This window comes from Brassica oleracea, chromosome C4 (genome assembly GCF_000695525.1).
Source record: "Brassica oleracea var. oleracea cultivar TO1000 chromosome C4, BOL, whole genome shotgun sequence".
Classification (NCBI taxonomy): domain Eukaryota; kingdom Viridiplantae; phylum Streptophyta; class Magnoliopsida; order Brassicales; family Brassicaceae; genus Brassica; species Brassica oleracea.
The window spans coordinates 52,235,174-52,246,658 of record NC_027751.1 but is presented as its reverse complement, the minus strand read 5'-3'; the positions used below and the strand labels follow the sequence as shown (position 1 = coordinate 52,246,658).

Sequence of the window (11,485 nt, the reverse complement as noted above, 5' to 3'; positions counted from 1 at the left end):
ATGATTTATCAGGCAAAATAAAAGAACCGATGATGAATTTATTAAAGATGGGGAGATGTAGAGACTAAAGAAGAAAAACTGATTCATGAAACTCAAAGAGTCAATCTGTGTTTCTTAGATGAGTCATGAACCGATGATTAAAAATTGAAAGCCCTAAACTTCCATTGAAGAAAACGCTTACAGACCAAAGAGATTTATTGGGTTTTTTTTAACGAATCCCATTTCAAAACGTGAGTTATAAAGTATTTATTAAATCGTAAATATATATTTGTTTTAGCCATCAATGTACAAAGAATCGTTTAGCTCAGTGGTATAAATGTTGTTGTTTAGATCTCAATAACCCGGGTTCGAGCCACAGACTTGACACTTTTTTCACACTTTTTAAAAGTGGGACCCACATATCGCTGACGTGTCGCATCAGGAGTGATGCAACTGTCCTATTATAACGTAGATTATAATGTAGATTTATAGATATATTAATTTATAAAAATTTCTTTATTTTAAGTTTCTTATTTTAAGATTTATTTATTCTAATATAATATTTGATTTTAGTGTATACACATTGATTGTTATTTTTTTTTTTAATTTGACATTTATATTAATATATATTACATAAAATTTAAATGTGATTTAAGATATAATATTACTAAATCTCATCAGAAGTATATGAAGTGTTGAAAAAATATAAAGATAATTTCATTGTAAATATAAAACAAACAATATAATAATAGCTTGTTATTTATATAAATATGTATACATATAAATTATTAATTTATAATTTTAATGGAACTATGTATTTACATAAAATTTTCTAAAAAAAATATTATCTTATTATTTTATCGATTTATATCAAATTATGAACCGGTCCAATGGAACCAACGAAATTTATTAATTTATAGAAATTATTAATTTATCGAATATTAATTTATAGTTGTTCTAAGTATATTCAAACCAAACCAGTGTACTCCAACAAGAAACATGCATCTACAAAAGAGAGGACATGTAAATATATACATAGCAGTAGCTAAAAGAAAATATTTTAACGCAAGTCAAAACTCTCTTCTTCATTGAAGTCTGAACTTCTTCAGCTTTTGCCTAAGAGCCTCGATTGCATTGTGTATCCTGTTGCTTTCTCTACTCCTCACTTCCAGAGACGCCTCACGCAAGTTTTGAATCCCTCGACCCAATTTCGCAATGGAAGGAGCTGAAGGAAGAGACACAGCTGCACATTCTATCCCATCTCCATAGAGAAGCAGTCCCGCACAAGTTGAAAGACTGGCTCCAAACGTTGCCAATGGCAAGGCACCAATAGGTTTTGCTCTTCTTTTCCTCATTATCTCATAGAACGCAGCTCTCATTGCAGAGAAGCTCGTCTTCTCAGCTGAAGCTATAATACTATGCGTCACTGCTCTGATCTTCTCAGCTGATAAAGAAGCTTTCGCCAAAGAAGTTGATTTGGCTCCGGAGCTAGCAAAGCCAGGAGCCATCACTTTAGAAGGATAAGCCACTTTGGTAAACGCATAAGTCACTGCCTTGTGGGTATGCGTCAAGAAGAGGTTCAACGAAGCTGGGACTTTGAAAGTTACAATCTTGAAGAGAGGAGAAGCAGATATAGCCTTGGAGAGTGATGAAGCTCCCCAAATAGCAGTAGCTCCTGCACCAACCGCTACAACCGGTTTATCAGATAACAACCGTTTCAGCTTTGAGTCATTACCACTCTCGTCGTCGCTATCAAAGTCCTGTACCATATGCTCAGACAAATCTTTAACTTCTTGAGGAACACAAGTCCTCCAATGCTGCCTAAGACCCGCGAGGTTACTCGCATCCACCACCGCTACTAAGTTCTTAAACCTCTTAGCCTGGCTGCGGAGAAGATCCGCCATAAGCGCGTAAGACTTATCCTCGGAAGAGAGACTTTCAAACCGAGCTTCGGCTCGGTTCTTGATCGGTAGCCGACCAGCATTGTTCAGAGCGATTCTCAGACCTTCGACCGCGATTTGGAATAGGTAAACTTCGGAAAGAACATCTGTATCCATGGATTCGCCTCTGTCTACATCGGATAACATCTTTCTCGCACTGGCTAAAGCTTTCCTAATAGATGGCAGATCGTTAAATATATCGCGTAGATCCACAAGTAGAGAGTAGATAGACTCAGCAAACGGTGGAACCTCATGAGAAACTCCATTGGCAACGCAACTTAACGGGCTAATCTCTTTACTAAGCTGAGTGATATGAGAGGATAAGAGCTTCAGCATCTGTGACTGAACATCATTAGTTATCAGAAACCTTCTAGAACCAGACAACACAGCAGAGGGAGAGCTTTGTGGTATAATACTATTAGCTAAACCTTGCACCTTCCCTAATGTATCACTCTCTTCATAAGAGCCTTCAATAGCAGCTATGTTAACAAAGGGAGACTCAAGCACCATGAACGAACAACCAACCTCGGAAGCAGCTCTCTTAGCAGCCAACACGTGTCCGTTAAAGCTAGTCCCGAAGATCTCCCTCAGGACCAAGATCCCAGCAACGCTCTCGTACTTCTCCTTGTTAACCTTATCCACAAAACACTGCTTGAGGACTCTAAAAGCTGAGGTGGGGATGGAGTCGCTCACGCTCTCCTCGACCTGAGCTTCTCCGAGAGCTGATTTGTTCACTTGAGCGACTACAGCGTCGGGGCGGAGCTCGCGGATGAGAGACTCAGCGTCGGTGGCGGATCTCTGAGAGAGGTTTTGTGCAGAGAGGATGTAGATGGTTGAGTCGTGCTCAGGGACTCTGATGGCGAAGATGAAGTTCTTGGTGCTCGAGGGGAGTGAGAGTCTCTGAACAATCTCCTTTGATTCTTTAATGTCATTGGTGAGTAGTGAGAAAGGCCATAAGGTTCTCAGGGTATTCATAAAATCAAATGCCACCATTGTTGAATTCGTCTACAAAGATCGATGCTTTCAAACAAACCCACCAAGGAAACGAGATGAATTCGAATAAAGTCGTGGTCTTTTATCGAATCCAATCGAACTGGGGATAGATTGATTCGTAAACCCTACTCAAATCGAATTGGGGGGGGGAAAGGAGCTTCTTTTTCGTATGAATCAGTGGCTGATGACGGAGAAGTAAGTACCTGGTTTGGTTTAAAACTGTGGTGGAGAAAGGAACATCGGTTTAATCTCAATTCTGTATCAGGCTCTTGTCTCTCTCTCTCTCTCTCTCTCTATCGCGCAACTCGCGGCTTTCTGCTTCTTCTGGGCTCCGATGATTGACGGACACAGCAGTCCTTCGTGTTTAATTTTCTTAAATCATTTAATTTTATTTCATTTGAAATTGTTAATTGTGATTACAGGCTTAATCAATTATTCTGACCTGGTCAAGTTCGGTTATTTTGGTTTTTCTTAATTTAGTCGGTTCTGTCAATACAGGATTGATGATAATCAGTGTAATTGTACACGAATTGTTGAATATCATCATTTAAATTTATATACAATTGATAAAAGAAAAAATTTATTTTATCAAAAATATATATATATTATTGCTGACAATGATTATTTTCTGAAAAAGCAACAAATATCTAGGTTTCACAAAACAATTCGCCAACTTTTTTTGTATGTGTATTTTGTACTAAATGATTGTTGTGGTTGAACAAAAATAATATGACCAACATTGTACGTAACGCTCTCATGAATCTTCATTTTACAATTTTAACAAAAATATTCATTTACAATTGCAAGCATCATTTATAAAGTTTTTAGCAACAACAAAAAAGCATCATTTATAAAGTGTGAAGAGTGGATACATTCATGGTGTATATGCCTTAAATTGTGTCAATAACTACAAGTCTACAAGGAAATGCATGCAATTTGTGTGTATCTAGGTTTATACTTATAGGGAAAGAAATATATATGATGCCGTAGGTGTCACGTTATTGATTTGTTAGGCATGCATTCTCTCCTTCAACACAAAATAATAAACTTTAATTCTCGTGTTAATTATTAGACGCTACTAGTTTCTCAACCTAAGCTTGATTTTTCAATTTATTTGCTCCAAATTAAGCTTTGATTAAACCAACCCACGAATTGGAGCATAGTTATGAATCTCTCAGTTCATATTAACCTTCAAGTCCTTAAATTAACTTAAGAACTCCTGTAATTAGGCATCTCCTACAACAACAACAAAATCAATTAAATAAAAAAACTTAAAAACAAAATGATGAACTACTATTTAAATAATTACTAACAAGTCCAAGCGAAAGAAACATTTGACCAAAAAAAGCCAGAACTTGGATACAAATAGTTACGATAACCGATTCAAACCCTCCATCACCCGCGTGACACGTCACCTTAACTAAACCTTCACCACCACTCCTACTCAAATCTTATTGGTCTGTCACAATCACCAACCGTCACCGTAGAAAGAAACAGCCAATGGCTGTTCTGTTTTTTTTTTTGGGTTCCTCCAAAGAAACGCAATAAAACGTGCGAGAGAATAAGAACGCACTTCCAATCAATCAACCGACGGATTCACCTTCCTCCTCATCTCCCTCTCTCTCTGTATATTCTTCGCATCTTAAGCTGAAGCTAAAGGAGAGTTCTTTAGATTCTTCTGAGTTTCTGTAATTTAGATCTCATTGAGATAGAGAGAGAGAGAGAGAGAGAGAGAGAGAGAGAGAGAGAGAGAGAGAGAGAGAGAATCCAATTCTACAAGGTTTTGGGCTTGTGAATGCACTTGTTGAGCTGATCTCAGTGGTCCATTGAGGTTAGTTTGATCGATCTGGTCTCTGTTTTTCTTCACCGGAGCTGATAAAAATGTGATCTTTACAATGTCGACACAACGTTTATGCTTGATTCTGCTGCCAAGCTTACATTTTTATCTTATGGGTCTTGAGATCTATCGTGAATACTGAGATCTGATGGCTGAGATCACTGTTACTTGTTTTGTTTTGTGTTTGCAGGTTTAGCTCTCAGGCTAGAATCGTCAGCTTTGGGGGGGAAAGGCTGATGAAGAACGGGATGGCTGAGTGCAGCGTGTGTCGTTCAAGGAGTATCAAAGCTATAGCGAGGGCTTATGACAACCGCAAGATTAGAGTTTCCTCTAAACAACGAGCTCTCAATGTCTTTTTGGTGGTCGGTGACTGCATGCTTGTTGGTCTACAGGTAATGTTTACATTTCTGATTAGTGATTCAAATTTATTTAAAAAAGATTTTGTTATGCGGTTACAGCCAGTGTTAGTGTACATGTCTAAAGTGGATGGAAAGTTCAACTTCAGTCCTATTAGCGTCAACTTTTTGACGGAGATCGCAAAGGTTATGTTTGCAGTTGTCATGCTTCTGATCCAGGTAACGTTTCTGAATCACCTTCAGCTCTTTTGAAATATCATTTCTATTTTTTTGGCTCATTTTAATTTCATTTCTTGGATCTAGAACTAGCTGCTAGATCTTTCTTCTGCACTAGAACAGTTTTTTTTTTTTTTTTGAATTGAATGTTAAAATTAATTTTTTTTAAAAAAACATCCTTTTTACATCAAGTGTACTTTTTCTTAACTGTGTAAAAAATTTAGAACTTGAACAGTTACCTAAGTGTTTGTGGTAATATTGTAGGCCAGGCACCAAAAAGTTGGAGAGAAGCCTTTACTATCTTTTTCCACATTTGTCCAGGTAACCTCTTTGTTGTCAATTAACAGATTGCTATATATCAAAAGATTATGTACTAGGATTGTGGTGTGGCATAGTCTCAGATTTAGAGTTTAGTTTCTTGGGCTCTCAGTGTCTTATAATCTTTGTGTATGTTAATAGTTTGAAATGTGGATATTATTTGATCACTAAGATTTTATTTAATACTCAAAACTTCTGAGTTTTAATTGCTTACTATTTAATAATAACAGTAGCTCTTATTTTCGCAGGCGGCTAGGAACAATGTGCTTCTCGCTGTTCCAGCAGGGTTGTATGCCATTAATAACTATCTTAAGTTCACAATGCAGGTACACGCTGCTTCTTGTTTGCTTTCTAGTGATAGATATTTTTTGAGTCTGCTGTATAATATGCACTGAACAATAGCTTAGAAGTTAATTACATCATGCACTGCTGTTGTATTTATCTTAGCCTTCTCCGCTACTATTTGGTTCTATTTTTTATTATACTTTAGTTTCACACAGAAATTCACTTTTCTGATGTGACAGCTATATTTCAATCCTGCTACTGTGAAGATGCTCAGCAATCTAAAGGTTCTGGTAATTGCTGTACTACTGAAGATGATAATGAAGCGACGGTTCTCCATCATACAGGTCAGGTTCAATAATTTTTGGCGTGATTTTTATGGTATCAGACATTATTACTTACATTTCTTTTTGATTTTCAGTACCTCACGGAATTGAGTTTGTTTTGGCTTTCTGTTGTAGTGGGAAGCACTTGCTCTGTTGCTGATAGGGATTAGTGTAAATCAGCTGCGTTCTCTTCCTGAAGGTGCTACTACTATGGCTGTCCCAGTTGCTATGGGTGCATACATCTGTACCTTTATCTTTGTAAGTCACACTTTTTGCTGCTTCCATTTGCTTTTCTTGAATTTTTTTGTATGTAAGTGATTTCCATTCACATAATCTTTGCATCTTGCAGGTTACTGTCCCATCCTTTGCATCTGTCTACAACGAGTATGCTCTGAAGAGCCAGTATGACACCAGCATTTATCTCCAGGTTAGCTAAGCGTTGCCACATAGCTTATTTTTCCATATAGCAGCAGAGAATTCTAGTAACATTGGAAGGCTTGTGGTGAAACTATATATTATACTGTGTCATTAACTGTGAGAGACATCACTAGAAAGGTCATGACCATCACAGCTTGTGTATGTATATGTTGTCTTCTGAATGTAAAACATTAATTTTTGTGGTGCAGAACTTGTTCCTCTATGGTTATGGTGCAATATTCAACTTCCTTGGAATACTAGCAACTGTTATATATAAAGGTATGGGTCTTGTAAGTAACACAGCAGAGAAAAATATGATAAATGTTGAAACCCTGTTAGCTAACAGTTCTAGCACTCTCAAACAGGTCCTGGCAGTTTTGACATCCTACAAGGACATTCCAGGGCTACCATGTTTCTGATACTGAACAACGCAGCACAAGGGATTCTATCCTCCTTTTTCTTCAAATATGCAGGTTAAAAAAAAAACACCAATTTATGTAAAATTCATTTCATATATATTTACATGAGTAGAAACCTTGCAGTAATATTGTTTTGATCGATATCTATCTAAGTTGTCTTTGTATGGTCTCAGATACAATATTGAAGAAATATTCATCAACGGTTGCCACAATATTTACTGGCATAGCATCTGCAGCACTTTTTGGACATGTGTTAACAATGAATTTTCTTCTGGGAATTTCTATAGTTTTCATTTCAATGCATCAGGTAATCACATAGAAAACCGCTCCCGGGTGTATCAGTTAACTTATTTCATCCATCTCTTAATGTTTAATTTGACTCATACTTCATGCAGTTCTTTTCACCCCTTGCAAAAGTGAAAGACGAGCAACAAAACGGGAACCTAGAAATAGTTAATGCAAAGGATGGTCATAGGTGTGTGTTGTTCAATGACAGATCATTATTCTTTCTATGGTAAATGAAGACTCATCTGCACCGTCTAACTTCTTTTTCTTCCTCTGTTATCTCCTCCAGGGCTAAAGACTCATTCATCAACATGGCAGCAGGAGCAAATGAAGAGGTGAACAACACATACACATTCACATACACATTCCCATCAAGTGAAAACTAGTTCCTGTAATTTTCTGACTTGAGCTGAACATATTTTGTCTTTCTTTGTCTGTTTATGCAGACTACTCACCGTGTTGAATCAGATGACAGAGAGCCGCTTCTTCCAAGATAAACAAAACTCTCTCACCGTAAGAGTAAAAAAACACATCCTCTCCAACCAGTGCCGGTCTTGAGTTTTGGAAGACCAGAAGCTAAAGAAAAAAAAAAGGGCTGCTTTTCGCATGTTCAATTAAAAAAGCTTGAACATATCAAAAAAAAAAAAAATCAGTGTCAATAAAAATTTCATTTTCAGTCCACTAGCTTCTTCACTATAATTAATCTGTTTCTCTACGAATTTATCAGGTGTAGAAAAGGTTTAAATTTTTTACATACTTTAACATGGAACCAACCATTGAATTTGTTAGTGCTCCTTTCCTCTTATTTTTGGTGCATCTTTTTTTTTTAATTCTCTTTGAAAACATTGAACTACAAAAAGGTGTTTGTAAATGAATATATTGTTTGTAAGAAGTACCACGAATGAAAAATAACACTTACATATTGTATAAAGTCATTAATCAAAACTTTTCCAAAACGTTACAACAAATCCATCAGCTCAAAACCAATTTGATTGTGAGATATATATAATTATGTGTTTTTGTTTCTTAGAATAGGATTATGGTTTTTGTGTTTGTACTTTTAAAATTTAAGCCCATGCAACACTTTCTTATTGGATGCATGTTTTCTTTGTGTCTTAGAATTATGAATTATGATTGACCATGTCTTCCTCTTGCATGATTTATAAAGAATCTTTCTAGGAATACTCATGCAACAAATGTACTAGAAACAATATCATGAAAGACTGGTACGTTTGATCAGATAAGCAAGTGAATTTTGGTGTTAATTAAATTATGGGTTTTGGTGTTTTTACCTTTTTAGTTTAAACTCATGACACACTTGCTTATTGGCTGCACTTTTTGTGGCTTAGAATTATCATTGATTGTGTCTTGCTTTATAAATTATCTCATAGCCGTTGAAGCAGAACCAGATAGCATAACTATATATATACATTATCAGATTATCTCATAGCTTTTTCTCTTCAATAACTTGACCATGACACATTATGTATAAAGTAATGAATCAAAAAAGATTTGTTATAAGTGTATTAGCTTATATAGTAAAACAACAAACAATTTTTAGAGGATTATCCATCAAAAACGTTTACCACAACAAATCCATGTTCCTCTACTCACCATCTCTTCTTTAATAATCCATTTACATAACCATTTGTAAATAGAAACAAAAGAAACCTTGAAGCCATGAATGAATCCAATATGCAAGAACCACAAAGAAGAATAATCAAGTGTGAGGGTTAGGAGGAGGAGCAGCTGCTCCTGAAGACCTCAAGAGTGGTTGAAGAGCTTTTACTACAATGCTCATGTTTGGCCTAAACTCTGATTCATATTGCACACACAAAGCTGCAACTGCTGCAAGCTGTGGTTTACCATCACACAAACAAATCTTAGCTTCAAGTAATGTTCAAATGAATATGAAGTTTCTAGGTTTTATACCTTTGCAACTGCTTTAGGAGGGTACTCTCCTTTGAGTTTTGGATCAACACATTGCTTCACTTTGTCTTCACTCAACCTTGGAGTAGCCTAAAGAAAACATAGCCAAGAAGAGTCTTGTTTAGTTCAAGAAAGTAAAAGCTCATATTAAGTAAGTTACTTACCCAAGTGACAAGACTTTGTTGACCACGAGGCATTGTATGATCAACCGGTTTTCTCCCGGTTAGAAGCTCCAAAAGCACAACTCCAAAACTGTAAACATCACTCTTCTGTGTCAACTGTCCTGTCATTGCGTATCTGCAAACCCCAAAAACATATAGAGTCACAATCTTTTAAACTTTCTAAAGAATAAAGAACGTTCTGAGCTTATCTTACTCTGGTGCGTGATAACCGAATGTCCCCAAAACTCTAGTGGAATGAAGACGAGCAGCCATATCAGGAGCTTGGTTTGAAAGATTGTAATCAGCAATCTTGGCTTTGAAGTCTTCAAAGAGAAGCACATTGCTAGAACGAATATCTCTGTGTATAACAGCAGGTTGAACTTTCTCGTGTAAGTACTCTAATCCCTTAGCTGCATCAACAGCAACTCTGACTCGTTGCATCCACTCAAGTGTAGGACCAGGTTGTGCTCCTTGAACTCCCTTTCTTCCTGTTTAACATCAAACATATCAATCTCCACACATTGATGTCTGATCACAAGACTTTCATACCGTGTAAGATGTCATGCAATGATCCCATTGTTGCAAACTCATAAGCAAGGACACGAACATTGCCTTCAACGCAATAACCAAGAAGCTGAACAAAGTTGTCATTGTTCAGCCTTGAAACCTTGGAGACCTGAGTCAAGAACTCAACGTTTGTCTCTGGTTCAGATGCATTATCAAGCTTTTTCACAGCCATTGCCTTGCCATCATTAAACTTTGCATAGTACACTCTTCCATAGGATCCTTCCCCAATCAAAGCCTTAGATCCAAAGTTCTCAGTCTTTTCTTTGAGCTCAGCCAGTGACATTGTAGGTACATCAATGGGAGGAGGCTCCTTCAACACGGCAGGCTTCATAGGAGGTGGTGGTTTCTTATCATTACGTCCTACACAAGCAATAACATCAACAAAGGGTACTTAGCTTGTGTAACAAGAAAGTAATCAAACCTAAAATACAGATTAAAATCTCTCAGAGAATGTAAAGAAAAGATCGATACCGTAGTCGTAGTGGCGAGTAGGAGGTGTTCTGGATCGGTTATGTTCAACTCTAGGGTGGTTAGATTCTTGTACATGACAAGAACAGCACAACCACCTACGCATCTTCCCTTTCTTGCCTATATCAAGATCGTCTACAGATCTCGGTTTATCTAACCGAACAAAGCGGCTGCTCGGTGAACGATCCTTTGCCTGCAAGTTACATCAACATCACTAATCAATGAGCTGCTCTAGATTAATGCTAAAGGAAAATAGAGGAAGGGCAAAGTCAAATGAAACATTGGCTTTTACCTCAACTTCTTAACAGTTAATATACATATAGATTGTATGATCCCCAAATTGTATTAAAAATATTATTAAATTTTTGCTTAAAATGCTTATAGTTTCCAAAAATCTCCAACGGTCCTCTTTCATCAAATCAACAACATTTGTCTCTAACATCATCATCAACGATGAAGAGACAACCTAGGTTTGATTATGCAACAACAGGACATGACTTGCCCACCAAGATACTTGTTAACAACTTCGTAAATAGTAAAAGATGAATACAATGGGCATTGATCAAGATTGGCCTTAAAGTTAAGACTATTTACATGATCATACAATTTGAAAACAAAATGTAGATATATGTAATGATGAAAGATGTTTACCACTTGACCACCACGACGATGAAAATCACGATCCATGACGCAAAAAAGCAAACAGAAACAAAGGATCAACGAGCAATAAACCAGAGAGGACGAATCAAAATGAGAGGCTACAGGGACAAAGGGAGACGAGCTGTGATCAAGGAACAAAACACAAAAGATAAAAAGGAAGAGAGAAGAGAAAGAAACAGCAACAGCTAAGAAAAGAAAGAAAGCGTAAAAAAGAAGCGACAGAGAGGCATTTGATCAAGAATAGAACTAACATCCCATTTTTGGCCAATTATAATATTGCTGTTAAGCAATGTGTCTCTCTCTCTCTTTCTCTTTATTTATTCTTCTGATTT

General features: G+C 36.7%; 3 protein-coding genes across 3 annotated transcripts; 1 reads left to right on the top strand and 2 right to left on the bottom strand.

Annotated features, from left to right (window-relative positions):
- Window positions 1-939: 939 nt before the first annotated feature.
- Window positions 940-3,263, bottom strand: LOC106337009. The gene has a single exon (XM_013776023.1). The coding sequence runs from the start codon at window positions 2,910-2,912 to the stop codon at window positions 1,065-1,067; it is 1,848 nt and encodes a 615-aa protein (XP_013631477.1). The 5' UTR covers window positions 2,913-3,263; the 3' UTR covers window positions 940-1,064.
- Window positions 3,264-4,452: 1,189 nt separating this feature from the next.
- On the top strand, window positions 4,453-8,173 carry LOC106337543 (CMP-sialic acid transporter 2-like). The gene is made up of 15 exons (XM_013776650.1): window positions 4,453-4,622; window positions 4,655-4,743; window positions 4,940-5,141; window positions 5,208-5,324; window positions 5,586-5,642; window positions 5,888-5,965; window positions 6,164-6,268; window positions 6,383-6,505; window positions 6,597-6,674; window positions 6,874-6,943; window positions 7,030-7,137; window positions 7,257-7,390; window positions 7,479-7,558; window positions 7,658-7,703; window positions 7,815-8,173. Exons 3-15 carry the CDS (start codon window positions 4,986-4,988, stop codon window positions 7,863-7,865), a joined length of 1,203 nt encoding a protein of 400 aa, XP_013632104.1. The 5' UTR covers window positions 4,453-4,622; window positions 4,655-4,743; window positions 4,940-4,985; the 3' UTR covers window positions 7,866-8,173.
- A 786-nt stretch (window positions 8,174-8,959) lies between these two features.
- LOC106340043 (PTI1-like tyrosine-protein kinase 3) lies at window positions 8,960-11,434 on the bottom strand. The gene is made up of 7 exons (XM_013778912.1): window positions 11,145-11,434; window positions 10,497-10,686; window positions 10,008-10,385; window positions 9,673-9,946; window positions 9,462-9,594; window positions 9,301-9,387; window positions 8,960-9,223 (listed from the first exon to the last, which is right to left on the bottom strand). Exons 1-7 carry the CDS (start codon window positions 11,178-11,180, stop codon window positions 9,089-9,091), a joined length of 1,233 nt encoding a protein of 410 aa, XP_013634366.1. The 5' UTR covers window positions 11,181-11,434; the 3' UTR covers window positions 8,960-9,088.
- Between the last annotated feature and the right edge of the window lie 51 nt (window positions 11,435-11,485).